Raw genomic sequence first — 16151 nt, 5'->3', positions numbered from 1 at the left:
TCCAGCGGGGACAGGAACTCAAATTTGTCGATTAAATATGTTCATTAGTATTATTTTGTTGTTACTGTGTGTTCAAGGAGACGACCAGAAAATATTGTGAAACCTTACTCAATCGCATGACGGAAAGTGGGAGCGATCAATGGAACCTGTATCAACTAATCAGGTTGGCAAAGCACAAAAAGTTCTCTGAAGTTTCTGCATTGGTGGGGGGTTTCAGTTTTGGTTTTCCTGGTAATCACAGCACGGAATCGAACGAGTTTGTTTTATTTGAATGATGGTGCACGTTAAAAAGAAAAAAAAATCAATAAAATAGCTCTGGTTGAGCAACAAACTGGTAAGATTTCCCGGAAGAAGTCAACTTTCGGTTTCGCGGAAATGACCACTTGCGATTTTTTTTTTTTTTTTTTTTTTTAATAAATGGACTGGCCATATTTGCATAGTGACCATATGTTTCTTTGTGTGCATATTTGCATTCTGACCATATGTTTAAGTGTGAGCATATTCACATGACTGTGATAATTTATGTGTGTGTTAGTCTTCAGTTAAACATCTTTCCACTTCAAGCGAGATTAGAAAAAAATGGGAGGCGGAGTAAGAGGGGGTCCTATTGAACAGCACATCAAACCTTTTGCAATAGCAGATAACATCTTGAAATTGTCAATATATTCAAGTAAACTTTCTGAAAAGTTTGGTAAAAACGATTCAAATTCTGACATTCAAATGCTATGTGTTTGCTAGAGGTAAGTTCACCTAATGTGCATTTCATATCTTTGCTGAACTAAGTCACGAAAGTGCTCAATTTTCTCTTGTTTGATAAGGCATAAATCTGCCTTAATCTGATTAATTACTTTGTATATCTGATATATTGATAGTTTGTTTCTGTGTTTGCATATTTGCATAATCTGTATGTTTGTTTGTTTTTGTGTGTGTGTGTGTGTGTGCATATGTTGCAATGTGTGTGTTGTATAGTATGAATGTGAGTGTTGATATGTACATATATATGAAAGAGCATGTATGCATACATGCAGTGTGTGTATGCAGGTACATGGGAACATAAAGCAATATGCTTATGTGTGTGCTTGCATATATATGCACACACACACTGGTTTGTGTGTGTGTATATATGTGTGTGTGCATGTGTGTGTGTATGTGCGTTTCTGTGTTTTCGTATGTGCATTTATTTTTGTATGCAGAAGCAAATATTTTGATGTGCATGCTATGCTAAATTTATATATATATAAATTATAATAAAAAATAATATATACATATATATATATGAATATACACATAGATAGCTAGATAGATAGATATTATTACTGTCCCCGAAAATATTTGTACACAAACATAAATGTGTGTTTGTGCATGCATGCACACAAGCTTGTATGTTTTTGTTGTAGAACATTGAACAATTGCTACAAAAATGTTCCCTCTTATTTCTGCCACAGGGGAGAGGCCAGTTTGCACACATGCAGCACAATCAAAGGAACAGTCTAGAGGAGAGAATTATCAACTATCTCAGGCAGCAAACAGCTCTCAAAGCGGCATCCCAGATCGTCAAACACATTGGGAACTGTGAAAAAAAGGCTGTCAATTCCATTCTGTACAGGCTGGAGAAACAGGGCAAGGTCGCAAAGCAACTTCAGGGTTTCAGACCCATGTGGAGGGTGGTGCCCCACGATGGTTGGGGTGGTCGGGGATACCCTGGTTACCATTTTAACCCAAATCCCCAGTGGGTTAACTGGGGTAACAACCAGCGTGGAGGTTTGCCATTTCGGGTGCGTTTCAATCTGTTAGTCTGTTTCTCATGTGTTTGTTGTCTTCCTGAAAATTATAAGTTGAGAAATGAGTTGTGTTTTTTGTTTGTTTGTTTGTTTGTTTGTGGATTTGCTAGCTTATCATTATTTCATTTCTCATGTACCATCCTCTCTCTCTCTCTCTCTCTCTCTCTCTCTCTCTCTCTCTCTCTCTCTCTCTCTCTCTCTCTCTTCTAGAGGGATATATATATATATATATATATATATATATATATATATATATATATATATATATACCATGAGCTCCCTGTCTTGCAGGTGTGAGCATCAGTCTGCATTAGTAGTAGTAGTAATGTCATCAGTATTATCCTGATCATCATCATCATCATTACTATTCTCATCATCATCATTGCTATTAATATACCAGGTAGGTGTGTTACCATGCTGAAATCACCTTGCTCACAGTTGGTCAAACCAAACAGAATAACAGTACCAATAAGCAACTGTGGGTCCAGTTCAGTTTCCATGGGGGGGTCTTGGTGCTCAGGCTGCCCATGGTTTCCATTCAATAGTAATTCCATTCTGTCATCTTTATTGATCAAATTGGACTTCCATAACTTGAAAACTTTGGTGAAAAACATACAAGGATGTTCTTTTCTCTTCCAACTTTGTGGAGTGCTACCAGGCTGTTGTATGAAATATATAAAACTGAATCATGCCTAGATAAAAACGAAAAACCGACAAAAAACTTGATGTGTGTTTGAAGGACATGTGTATCCAAATCACCTTCAAAGGAAAGTAATTGTGTCAGAATTCTCAGTGTGTCATGTGCATTCCCTAGTTCAGTTTAAAAAGTCTCTCAAAACATATCTCTTCTGTTTTACCTGCCATAATATTTATTGACCTGTGTGTATCTGTAACTTCTGCCAGTTGTGGGTTTGCATGTGTGCTTGTATTTGTGTTTGTTCATGTATGGTATGTTATATGCATCATGTATAAATTAAAAAAATACATTTTTTATTGTAAACACTGCAGGCTCCCCGTCTGGCAGGTGTGAACATCAGTGTGCTATATTATTATTGTTATTCATATTAGTAGTAGAAGTATTATTGTTATTATCATCATTATCAGCAGCAGCAGCAGCATGATTATTATCATCATCATTATTACTATAAGAATTCCATGCTAAACATGATGTGATTGGGTTCATGGTAAATTTCACTTTGCTTTTTGTTTACGTGCAGGGAGGTCATTTTCAAAGCAGTTCACATGGTCAGACATTTCCATGTAGTGGGGCATCCTATCCCCACCCTCCTCGGTTGCCTAGAGGTAGAGGGAGAGGGAGAGGGAGTGACAGAGGAAGAGGCGGAGAGAATTGGAGAGGTAGGAGAGGTAGGAGGGGGCAGGATAACCAGAACTTTTCAGCACATTCATCAGGATTTCCTCCAGCAGCAAGACACTCGACTCCACAAGGTGCTGCACCTTCAAGACACCACAAGTCCCAGAAACCATTTGATGGAAAATCGGCGGAAGACAGAGCCACCAGCACCACTGCAGGACAGGCCATGGGTCAAAGCTCTAAGAAAACCATCACCACGACTTCCATGGCACCAAACCAGACAGGCTCTTCAATTCCACCTCTGAGCATCCAAGCGTCAGCGCAGCAATACATCACGAATCAGACCTTTGCTCTGAATTGCACGGTAAACAGAGCACCCCCATTGAACACTCCGCTCGATCATACCAGCTCTGCAAGCCCCACAGCAAGAGCGGACACAGCGGACACCACTTCTGTGGTTCCACTGAAGGACAGGGGTGGTGACACAGACAGTGACAGCATGGACCTTGAAGAGGAGGATGACGACTTTGAGGCCCCCACCATCACCAGCCGATTTCGGGACATGATGGGCACACTGATGTTTGATTCCGAGGAGGACATGATGGAAGAAGATGAGCCGGCTTTTGATGGCAACTGGACTGAGTTTATTGTGATGAGTATTTACCATGCTGCTGGTCAGACAATCACTGTCAAGGAGCTCTCCCAGGCATTGAAGAAAACAGAGGAGGAGGTGGCCTCTTACATCAGGAACTGTGGTGACAGAGTGGACATCAGCAAGGGCATGTGTACCCTCACCAGCAGTGGTAAAGCGTGGGCAGAACAGAAGCTGGGGAGTTACACATCTTCAGCTGGTGAGCCAACACCAGCATCCAAACAGGGAGATAATTTGTCGTCAGCCACATCTGTGTCTTCTCCCTATGGTCTCCCCCTGCCTCCAAAAGAATGGTTAGAGGCTCACCCTGACCTGAAGAATGCAGCATCCAGTCCATGTTCTGTTGTCCAGAGAGGTGAAGGATCTGGAGGCGGAGGTCCATCTGTTCCAGGAAACCAAAGCCCATCACAGCTGGCAGACAGGGGCATCACAGTGCAAGGCTCCCATGATGTGAGAGATGTGGAATCCCGGTTAATCTCCAATCCACCCTCCTCTTCTCCTGTTGTCACTTCAACAATCACGACAGCAGGGTTGGGGTCTGGTCAGCTAGGTCGCAGCAGTAACCAAACGGCATCATTCCGCAGTGTGGAAGAGTTTGAATGGAAACCACTGATATCAGCTGCAGAGGAGAAGCATCCTGACAGTATGGCTCCTTTCTCCGTGTCATCATCCTCCTCTCCACAATGCTCATCCATTGGTCAGATACCACAAGGGGCGGCCGAACATTCGGGAACGTTGGAACCGTCCCAGCTTTGTTCACTTCCTGTGTCAGTGCATAGTCCCGTGACCCCTGTGACAACATTCAGTGTCTCGCTACAAACATCTGTGCAAGAGCCAGCAGTGGTGAACAGTCAGTTGAACTGGATGGGCTCCATGTCATTGCAGAAGTATTTAGCAGAAGGACTGACCTTCATGCCTTTGCCACCGCCCAGGTTGGTGATACTCAGCATGTTAACATTGCTGTTTGTATTGTATTGTATTGTGTTGTATTGTATTTTGTCTTAACAGATTTCTCTGCATGAAATTCAGTTTGCTTTCTCCAGGGAAGGCATGTCATACAGCTCAGCGCCACCCTTTCTTTTTTTTTCTTTTTTCTGCCTGCAGGTGTTGTTTTCCTAGGAAAGTGGAGTTTTCTACATAATTTTGCCAGGGACAACCCTTTTGTTGCCGTGCATTCTTTTATGTGTGCTGAATGCATGCAACATAGAGTACCTCAGTTTAATCATCTGATCCGAATGACTACCATCCAGACCACCACTTAAGATCTAGTGGAGGAAGAGAAAATACAAGTGAGTGTGAGATACAAATCTGTGCACTCGGATTCTCTCACTTCCTAGATGGACACATGACCGCTACGCTTCCACTGCACTTGTTTCACCATTGCTAAATTCATTTCATTACATTCATCATCTTTTTCTCTCATTCACTGTCTTTGTGGGCATCATCTCTCACATTTGCTCACGTACAGGTGGGCTTCTTACATGTATGACCCACTTTACCCTGCCTTTAAGGCAGCCACACTCCATTTTGGGAGGGGCATTCATCAACATTGATAACCATGTTACTGTTAAGATCTGTGTCTGCTGAGCGTGCTGGAGTTCAGGCTGTTCACCTTGCAGACAGCATGTGGTCATAATCCATTGCCACCCTTTTTGTTCTGTCTGTCTATAAGTATTTGTTTTGGTGTGGGGATGGGGGGGGTGTTGTTTTTTGTTTGTTTGTTTTTTGTTTTGTTTTTTTGTTTTTGTTTCTTTGCTATCAAAGTGGATTTTTGTGTAGAATTTATTTTGCAAGGAACAAATCTCATGTTGCTGTGAGTTCTTTAATGTGCTGTAGCTACATTCCAAAAGACTGCCACTCAAAGTCAAGAAGTAGAAGAAAGGGGAAGTAACAAATCCCAGTCTGTGCAGGAATGAAACCTGTGGACGCTTGGCTTCCTTGTTTGTTGCAGTGCATTCAGCACTGGGTCCTCAGGAAAGACAACTGCAAGTCCTGGAGGCAGTGCTGTCCCCTTCCAGAAGCCTCCCACACCCCTGGAGTTGGTTCAGCAAGAGAGGGGCCGCCTTGGTGAGTGAAACAGCAGTGTGGAAAATGTGTGCGGTGTGTTACAGTCCAGTTCAGTCCAGTTCAGGTGAGTTCAGTTCAAATGACTTTATTAACTCCTTCACAGCCAAGTTTCTGCGTGAAAAACACTCCCCAGCTCCAAATAGTTTAGATTAGATATCATGCTTTCAGTTACAGGCTTCCGTTCACGTCAAAACAATGCAATGGTCAAAAGAGGGCGCTAGCCAGGGGGACAAAAGGGAGGTTATCTACTTCCGGGAGGTTATCGGCCATAGTACTTTCGTTTTCTCCGCATAGGCGGATAGTAGTTTGCACAGGACAGGAATGTCAGACCCCTGCCGGAGTCTGCACTAGTTGGGTCACGGTAAGAATGTTATTTAAACGTAATTTTAGATAGAAAATTTCCGTTTTCACATCAAACTGAATCAGGGGGTGAAAGTTAGTCATTGTTCTATTGGCAGAAAACCTGCTACAGCTGTCAAGCTCTGTTACAACATGAAAATGGTACTTTTAACATGACCATTCAATGTCTACTAAAGTCACCTATGGCAGTGCACTGTCTAGGCAACTAAGGTCAGATATGGCAGTGAAAGAGCTAAAGTCTGCTTCAAACACTTAAAACAGAAAGGTTTTTTAAGGCTTATTCAAATGCTGGTTCAAAAGATAAACAAAAGACTTGAAAAAAAAACTCAGTTAGTAGTCTTTACACACTTCCTTGATGACTTTCTTATTTTGTGCATATCAATCATCAGGTAAAATGCAAGTGAAATAATATGCTTGTTTTTTGTGTTAATTTTTTTTTCTTTTTTTGACACACACACACTCACACACACACACACACACACACACACACACACACACACACACACACACACACACACACACACATTCTCTCTCTGTCTCTCTTTCTCTCACACAATCAAACCAGCAAAATGATTCAAACCCATGCACACGCTCCCAGACAAAGTGTTCTTCATTCCTGATTCTGATTCATGATTTCTGATTCATCCCCCCCCCCCATCTGCCTCAACCACCAACACCACCACCACCCACCATCCCTGCTACCCCTCCAAACCTACCCCACTCCCCTACACCCCATCCCCCAACTATACCACACCACACACAGGCATGTCTCACAGCAACATCAACGTGCTCCCACCCTCCTCCCACCCTTCTCTCCCAACCATCCCACAGTCTCGCAGCATGCCGCAACTACCCTCCTCCACATCCTCCTCGCTGCCGCCGGTGCCAGGGGGGACAAGCATGGCAGAGGCCGGTGGCAGTTCCGGTGCCGGCGCCTCGCTGCAGATCACAGCGGAGAGTTTTGCAGCACTGAACAAGAACCCTATCAGCGCCCTGATGGAGTATGCCCAGTCGCGGCGCATGACAGCCTCCATCGATGTCGTCAGCCAGAAGGGGCCTTCCCACCGCCCTGTGTGAGTACAGACATTCCCATCATTGCCCTGTGTGACTACACACATTCCCATGGCCCTGTGTGAGTACAGAAATTCCCATCATCGCCCTGTGTGAGTACACACATTCCCACGGCCCTGTGTGAGTACAGAAATTCCCATCATCGCCCTGTGTGAGTACAGACATTCCCATCACCCTGTGCGAGTACAGACATTCCCATCATCACCCTGTGTGAGTACAGACATTCCCATCACCCTGTGTGAGTACAGACATGTATTCCCATCACTGCCCTATGTGAGTACAGACATTCTCACCGCCCTGTGTGAGTACAGACATTCCCATCACCCTGTGTGAGTACAGACATGTATTCCCATCATCAACCTATGTGAGTACAGACATTCCCATCATTGCCCTGAGTGAGTACACACATTCCCACGGCCCTGTGTGAGTACAGAAATTTCCATCATCGCCCTGTGTGAGTACAGACATTCCCATCACCCTGTGCGAGTACAGACATTCCCATCATCACCCTGTGTGAGTACAGACATTCCCATCTTCGCCCTGTGTGAGTACACACATTCCCACGGCCCTGAGTGAGTACAGACCATTCCCATCATCCTGTGTGAGTACAGAAATTCCCATCATCGCCCTGTGTGAGTACAGACATTCCCATCACCCTGTGTGAGTACAGAAATTCCCATCATCGCCCTGTGTGAGTACAGACATTCCCATCACCCAGTGTGAGTACAGACATTCCCATCGACATCATCACCCTGTGTGAGTACAGACATTCCCACAGCCCTGTGTGAGTACAGACATTCCCATCTCCGCCCTGTGTGAGTACAGACATTCCCATCATTGCCCTGTGTGAGTACAGACATTCCCACGGCCCTGAGTGAGTACAGACCATTCCCACCACCCTGTGTGAGCACAGACATTCCCATCACCCTGTGTGAGTACACACATTCCCATCACCCTGTGTGAGTACACACATTCCCATCACCCTGTGTGAATACACACATTCCCATCACCCTGTGTGAGTACACACATTCCCATCACCCTGTGTGAGTACACACATTCCCACCACCTTGTGTGAGCACAGACATTCCCATCACCCTGTGTGAGCACAGACATTCCCATCACCCTGTGTGAGTACAGACATTCCCATCACCCTGTGTGAGTACAGACATTCCCATCACCCTGTGTGAGTACAGACATTCCCATCACCCTGTGTGAGTACAGACATTCCCATCACCCTGTGTGAGTACACACATTCCCACCACCCTGTGTGAGTACACACATTCCCATCACCCTGTGTGAGTACACACATTCCCACCACCCTGTGTGAATACACACATTCCCACCATGCTGTGTGAGTACACACATTCCCACCATGCTGTGTGAGTACACACATTCCCACCACCCTGTATGAATACACACATTCCCACCATGCTGTGTGAGTACACACATTCCCACCATGCTGTGTGAGTACACACATTCCCACCACCCTGTGTGAGTACACACATTCCCATCACCCTGTGTGAATACAGACATTCCCATCACCCTGTGTGAGTACACACATTCCCGTCATCACCCTGTGTGAATACACACATTCTCATCACCCTGTGTGAATACACACATTCCCATCACCCTGTGTGAGCACAGACATTCCCACCACCCTGTGTGAATACACACATTCCCATCACCCTGTGTGAGTACACACATTCCCACCACCTTGTGTGAGAAAAGACAATTCCATCGTCTTATGTGAGTACAGAGATCCACATCGGCCTGTACGAGTACATTCATATAGACATGAACGAGTGGACTTGTACATGCATGACTATTATACCCTGCCATGTTGGCCAACACAGACATGGATTATGGGATATTAAATGTGTGCATTTGACATTCTGCAAGCTTTTTTTTGCACATGGAGAGGCTTCAGGCACAAACTAGCTGGTCTCCTCATGTATTGATGAGGGAGAATGGAAAACGTCTCCACCCCTTAACACACCCAGGATTCAAACCCAAGACCCTCAGATTGAAAGTCCATCACATTCTCGTTGTGAAATTTGAATGTGTTCAGGCAGAAACAGAAAGCGACACACCTTCAGGCATTTTCTTTGCTTGATTCACTGAGATTCCAGGGTAGCACACTCTCTCAGTCTCTGCAGATGTGTGTGTATGTGTGTGTGTGTCTGTTCATATCACTGTGTGTGTGTGTGTGTGTGTGTGTTCATATCGCTGTGTGTGTGTGTTCATGTGTTATATCACTGTGTGTGTGTGTGTGTGTGTTCATATCACTGTGTGTGTGTGTGTGTGTGTGTGTGTATTCATATCACTGTGTGTGTGTGTTCATATCACTCGGTGTGTGTGTTCATATCACTCTGTGTGTGTGTGTGTGTGTGTGTGTGTGTGTGTGTGTGTTCATATCTCTGGCTCTTAAACTGAGTGTGGGGGTGTGGGGGGAGGACGAGGTGAAGGGCAGGGAGGGAGGTGGATGGGAGGGGGGTTGGGGTGGATGAGGTGAGGGGCAGGCAGGGAGGTGTGGGCGGTGGGGGGGGGCTGGGGGGGATGAGGTGAAGGGCAGGGAGGGAGGTGGATGGGGGGGTGAAGGGCAGGCAGGGAGGTGGAGGGGGTGGGGAGGAGGTGAAGGGCAGGCAGGGAGGTGGAGGGGGGTGGGGAGGAGGTGAAGGGCAGGCAGGGAGGTGGAGGGGGTGGGGGGGAGGTGAAGGGCAGGCAGGGAGGTGGAGGGGGGTGGGGGGAGGTGAAGAGCAGGCAGGGAGGTGGAGGGGGGGAGGTGAAGAGCAGGCAGGGAGGTGGAGGGGGGGAGGTGAAGAGCAGGCAGGGAGGTGGAGGGGGGAGGTGAAGGGCAGGCAGGGAGGTGGAGGGGGGAGGTGAAGGGCAGGCAGGGAGGTGGAGGGGGGTGGGGAGGAGGTGAAGGGCAGGCAGGGAGGTGGAGGGGGGGTGGGGAGGAGGTGAAGGGCAGGCAGGGAGGTGGAGGGGGGAGGTGGAGGGGGGTGGGGGGGAGGTGAAGGGCAGGCAGGGAGGTGGAGGGGGTGGGGGGGAGGTGAAGGGCAGGCAGGGAGGTGGAGGGGGGAGGTGAAGGGCGTGGAGGGGGGTGGGGGGGGAGGTGAAGGGCAGGCAGGGAGGTGGAGGGGGTGGGGGGGAGGTGAAGGGCAGGCAGGGAGGTGGAGGGTGGGGGGGAGGTGAAGGGCAGGCAGGGAGATGGATGGGGGGGAGGGGTGAGGGGGGGGGTGAAGGGCAGGCAGGGAGATGGAAGGGGGGGGGGGTGAGGTGGGGGTGTGAAGGGCAGGCAGGGAGATGGATGGGGGGAGGGGTGAGGGGGGGGGGTGAAGGGCAGGCAGGGAGATGGAGGGGGGAGGAGGTGAAGGGCAGGCAGAGAGGTGGAGGTGGTGAAGGGCAGGCAGGGGAGTGGGGGGGAAGGTGAAGGGCAGGCAGGGAGATGGAGGGGGGAGGAGGTGAAGGGCAGGCAGGGGAGTGGGGGGGAAGGTGAAGGGCAGGGAGGGAGGTGGGTGGAAAGGAAAGGGGGCTGGAACACTAGAAGGGTGGTGGAAGGGTGATGCGTTTTTAGATCAGTCTGCAAGATTTGACTGATGTGCCTTTAAAAATGAAAATCTGTAGGTGTGTGTGTGTGTGTGTGTGTTTCTGTATGTTTGTGTGTGAGTGTGTGTGTATTTGTGAGTGTGTGTGTATTTGTGAATGTGTGAGTGTAGATGTGTGTGTATGTATTGTCTCTGCATGTGTGTGTATAGATCTGCACATGTGTATATGTGTGTGTGAGTGTGTGTGCATCTGTTGGCATGTGTGTGTGTGCGTACATTTGTGTGTGTGTGTATGTGTGTGCATCTGTTGGCATGTGTGTGTGTGTGTACATGTGTGTGTGTGTGTGTGTGTGTGTGTGTGTGTGTGTGCATCTGTTGGCATGTGTGTGTGTGTGTACATGTGTGTGTGTGTGTGTGTGAGAGAGAGAGAGAGTATGTGTTTGTATGTATGTGTGTGAATGTGTTCATATCTGTGTTTGTGTGTGTGTGTGGTGTGTGTGTACATGTCTATGCATGTACATCTCTGTGTGCTTGTACATTTCTCTGTTTGTAAATATTTGTGTGTGTGTGCATGTCTGTATTTTGTATTCACATCTGTGTGTGTATGTATGTGTGTGTGTGTGCATGTGTGAGTGTGTGTGTGTGTGTGTGTGTATGTTTGTTCATATTTCTCTGTGTGTGTGTGTGTGTGTGTGTGTGTGTTCATATCGCTCTGTATGTGTGTGTGTGTGTTCATATCACTGTGTGAGTGTGTGTGTGTGTGTGTGTGTGTGTGTGTGTTCATATCACTGTTTTGTGTGTGTGTGTTATTATCTCTGTGGTTCATATCTCTGTGTGTGTGTGTGTGTATGTGCAGGTTTGTGATGGCGGCCAGGGTGGGCAATCGGCTGTTCAACAGGATCAGCTGCCACAACAAGAAGGACGGCAAGACGGAGGCCGCAGACGTCGCCCTCAGGGCGCTGATCGCTGAGGGGCAGCTCTCTGCCGCCACACCCAGTCCTTCTGTACGTTGTGGTATTTTTGGTTGGTTGGTTCTCTGGGGTGGGTGTGTGTGTGTTTGTGTTAGTGTGTGTGTGAGTGTGTGTGTTTGTGTAAATGTGTGTGTGTTTGTGTGTGTGTGTAAATGTGTGTGTGTGTGTGTGTGTGAGAGAGAGAGAGAGTGTTTGTTTGGATGTGTGTGAGTGTTTGGGTGTGTGTGAGTGTGTTTGTGTGAGTGAGTGTGTGTGTGTGTGTATGTGTGTGTGTGAGTGAGTGTGTGTGTGTGTATGTGTGTGCATATGTGTTGTTGTTGTTTTTGTTTTGTTTTTTGGGGGGGTTGGGTGTGTTTGTGTGTGTGTGTGTGAGTGTGAGTGAATGCATGCATGTGCGAGTGTGTGTGTATTTGTATGTGTGGAGGACAGGCGTTGGGAGATTGGGGAGATGGGGTAATGGAGTGGGTATATGTATGTGTGGGTTTTTTGTTTGTTTGCTTGCTTTTTTTTTTTTTTTTTTTTTTTTTTTTTTTTTTTATGACCAACAAAAAAAATCTACAGACTTTTGAACATGCATTGTAGCAGTGAAAGGGGGAGAGAAAACAGAGATTACACAACAGAGAACAAAACAAAACATGATATGGTTAGATGCTTACAGACAGACAGACAGACAAAGAAAGACACATAGAGAGCATCAGATGGAAATGAAAGAGCAGCCAGTGATGAAAGTTCACATTGTGATGTATTTGTCTTTGATTTACAATATTCACAGACTTGCACACGCACAACGAAAAAAAGAAAACCAGGTCTACGTCTGTACATGGTGGTTTCTTTGACAAGAGACATGGAATTTACTATGTTCGTGTGTGTGTGTGGTGGAGCAGGGTGGGTAGGGGCGTTGTGTGTGTGTGTGTGTGTGTGTGTGAGTGTGTGTGTGTGTGTTTGTCTGTGTGTGTGTGTGTGAGTGTGTGTGTGTGTGTGTGTTTGGTGGAGGAGGGTGAGTAGGGGGGTTGTGAGTGTGTGTGTGTGCGTGTGTGGTGGAGCAGGGTGGGTAGGGGGGTTGTGAGTGTGTGTGTGTGTGTGTGTGTGTGTGCGGTGGAGCAGGGTGGGTAGAGGGGTTGTGAGTATGTGAGTGTGTGTGTGTGTGTGTTTGGTGGAGTTTGAGTGTGTAGGGGGGTTGTCAGTATGAGTGTGTGTGTGTGTGTGTTTGGTGGAGTTTGAGTGTGTAGGGGGGTTGTCAGTATGTGTGTGTGTGTGTGTGTGGTGGAGGAGGGTGGGTAGGGGGGTTGTCAGTATGTGTGTGTGTGTGTGTGTGTAGAGGTGGGGTGGGGGAGCTGTGTTTGTATGGTTGGGTGGCTTGATGAGTGACTGTGTGTGTGGTATGTGATATGTGTGGAGTGATGGCCTGGAGGTAACGCGTCCGCCTTGGAAGCAAGAGAATCAGAGCTTGCTGGTTCAAATCACGGCTCAGCCACCGATATTTTCTCCCCCTCTACCAGACCTTGAGTGGTGGTCTGGATGCTAGTCATTTGGAAGAGATGATAAACCGAGGTCCCGTGTGCAGTGTGGACTTAGCACACGTAAAAGAACCAACGGCAACAAAAGGGTTGTTCCTGGCAAAATTCTGTAGAAAAATCCACTTCGATAAGAAAAACAAATAAAACCGCATGTAGGAAAAAAATGCAAAAAAAGGGTGGCGCTGTAGTGTAGCGACGAGCTCTCCCTGGGTAGAGCAGCCCAAATTTCACACAGAGAAATCTGTTGTGATAAAAAGAAATACAAATACAAATGTGAATATATCATGCAGTTCACATTCGCATGGAGGTATGTTAAACAAGCAACAACAAAAAATGATTATCAACAAGATTTTTAAATGTTTTTCTTTAGGTTATTGATTAAAAACCTGTGAACCAATCAGGAAATGACACATTTTGACAAGACATATCAGGTGACTAACACTCTGTGTGTTTGTGTTTCACAGGAAACCGTCGCTCCAGAAAACATGACACACTTTGACCGAATGGCAGCCTTGACCCATCAGTCGTTCAACGCGCTCATCGCCAGCATCCCAGAAAACCTTGCAGGGCGGAAAGTGATCGCCGGCCTGGTGATGAAACGCGGCCCCGAGGACACGGGAATCGTCATCAGTATCGGCACAGGTGGGAGAGTCAGCTGGTTGTTATGATAATAAAGAATAAATGTTTTTGTACAGCGTTTGTATAGCACTGAATCTTGTGCAGAGACAAATCAAAGCACTTGCACAACAGTCATTCACATGTATGCATAACCCTGGCTCAAGGGGATGAGAGATGAAGTTATAAACACATGTAGATTGAAGAGTAGAGAAACTGGGGGCTAAAAGACGAAGGGAAGCTGATCGTAGAGAAGCTGATGTGGTTTAGTGGTGAAGGCAGTCGCAGATATTGGATGTTACGTCTGCTTGCTTGCCTCATTGGCTGGTTGAGAGTGAGTTTGAAAATGTGTGCGAGTGTGTGTGTTTTATGTGTGTGTGCACGTGTCAGTGCCCATTTGTAAGTGTATGTGCATGCATGTGAAAGAGTGTTTATGTGTGTGAGTGTATCTTTATCTCTGTGTATGTGTGTGTGTGCGTTTGTGTGTGTTTGAAGTTTGGAGACAAGGGTTGCTTTGCTACTAAAATGTGGTCTCAACAACCAACAGATCTGCCAGTTAGATGTATACTTTCATGATTGCACAGACTTATTGGGAAACATGTGGATGTTGAGTGGTTTAACTCACTCAGTACGGCCAGTCCTCTCTTCTCCTCTACACAGACCCCTCGGATGTCCAGTGGGTGTCTGAACGATCCAACCTTTAGCTTCCTTCGTCAGAATTGTGGTATCTTTGTCAACATTCACCTCTTCAGTATAAGAGTCTTCTACTTGCAATATTTTGATGATGGTAATTGGGGTGAAACGCTGTTAACGTCGTCTCTTTCCCATTCGTATGGAGAGAGTTAAACACTGGATTTTCAGTCTGGGGGTCCTGGGTTTAAATCCCTGTCATGGCTCTTGGTGAGTTAAGGGAGAAGGTTTGTGTGGATTTTCCAGATCTCTCACATCAACAGATATGCAGACCTGGCAGTGCCTGAATCGCCTTTGTGTGTATACACATGCAGAACATCATCACTCACACACGTGTGCATGGACACACACACACACACACACACACACACACACTACACAAACACTGATTTGCAGTCTCACAGACGCCTGTTTCAGGAAATCGTTGTATCACGGGAGACAAACTGAGCCTTGAGGGCAACACAGTGAACGACTCTCACGCAGAAATCATCACCCGCAGAGGGTTCATGAGGTGAGCAGAGAAAATGATTATGTAGCAGATTGGGTTTGTTTGCTTTTTTTTTGCTTTTTTTTTTCTATATTATTCAGTTTTAACTTTTTTCTTTAGCTAATTGTTGATCAACAAACAAACCAAAACAAAAACAAAAATATTTTTATTCTTTGTGAAAAAAACATATGCAGCATATCTTTTTTTTTTATGTTAGTTATGCCTTTTCCTTGAAGACAAATTCATGCTGTGGATTTTTTTTTTTTTTTTTTTTTTTTAAATCATGCTGTGATTTGTTTCTTTCATTAAGAAAAATCATGTCACCATTATTTGTATGGACATCTTCTTGAGATTGTGTCATGGTTTTTACATGGGGCGTGTGCAGGTTTCTGTGTCATGGACTTTACATGGGGTGTGTGCAGGTTTCTGTGTCATGGACTTTACATGGGGTGTGTGCAGGTTTCTGTGTCATGGACTTTACATGGGTTTGTGTGCAGGTTTCTGTGTCATGGACTTTACATGGGTGTGTGTGCAGGTTTCTGTGTCATGGACTTTACATGTGATGTGTGCAGGTTTCTGTGTCATGGATTTTACATGGGGTGTGTGGAGGTTTCTGTGTCATGGACTTTACATGGGGTGTATGCAGGTTTCTGTGTCATGGACTTTACATGGGGTGTATGCAGGTTTCTGTGTCATGGATTTTACATGGGTGTGTGTGCAGGTTTCTGTGTCATGGACTTTACATGGGGTGTGTGTAGGTTTCTGTGTCATGGACTTTACATGAGGCATGTGCAGGTTTCTGTGTCATGGACTTTACATGGGGTGTGTGGAGGTTTCTGTGTCATGGACTTTACATGGGGTGTGTGCAGGTTTCTGTGTCATGGACTTTACATGGGGTGTGTGCAGGTTTCTGTGTCATGGACTTTACATGGGGTGTGTGGAGGTTTCTGTGTCATGGACTTTACATGGGGTGTGTGCAGGTTTCTGTGTCATGGACTTTACATGGGTGTGTGTGCAGGTTTCTGTGTCATGGACTTTACATGGGGTGTGTGCAGGTTTCTGTGTCATGGACTTTACATG

General features: G+C 46.2%; 1 protein-coding gene across 1 annotated transcript in view; it reads left to right on the top strand.

The window, feature by feature from the left end:
• LOC143301260 (uncharacterized) overlaps positions 1-16151 on the top strand; it is a 34716-nt gene continuing 18565 nt past the window's right edge. Inside the window, exons 1-8 of the mRNA XM_076615409.1 lie at positions 1-163; positions 1446-1775; positions 2999-4677; positions 5697-5812; positions 6936-7245; positions 11648-11795; positions 13744-13921; positions 15002-15095. Coding sequence (XP_076471524.1) covers positions 140-163; positions 1446-1775; positions 2999-4677; positions 5697-5812; positions 6936-7245; positions 11648-11795; positions 13744-13921; positions 15002-15095 — 2879 coding nt within the window. The 5' untranslated portion in view covers positions 1-139. The remainder of the gene's footprint in view (positions 164-1445; positions 1776-2998; positions 4678-5696; positions 5813-6935; positions 7246-11647; positions 11796-13743; positions 13922-15001; positions 15096-16151) is intronic.

Source organism: Babylonia areolata, chromosome 27 (assembly GCF_041734735.1).
Source record: "Babylonia areolata isolate BAREFJ2019XMU chromosome 27, ASM4173473v1, whole genome shotgun sequence".
Lineage (NCBI taxonomy): Eukaryota > Metazoa > Mollusca > Gastropoda > Neogastropoda > Buccinidae > Babylonia > Babylonia areolata.
Note: the sequence above shows the minus strand (reverse complement) of the source record. Positions and strands in the feature narration are given on the sequence as shown.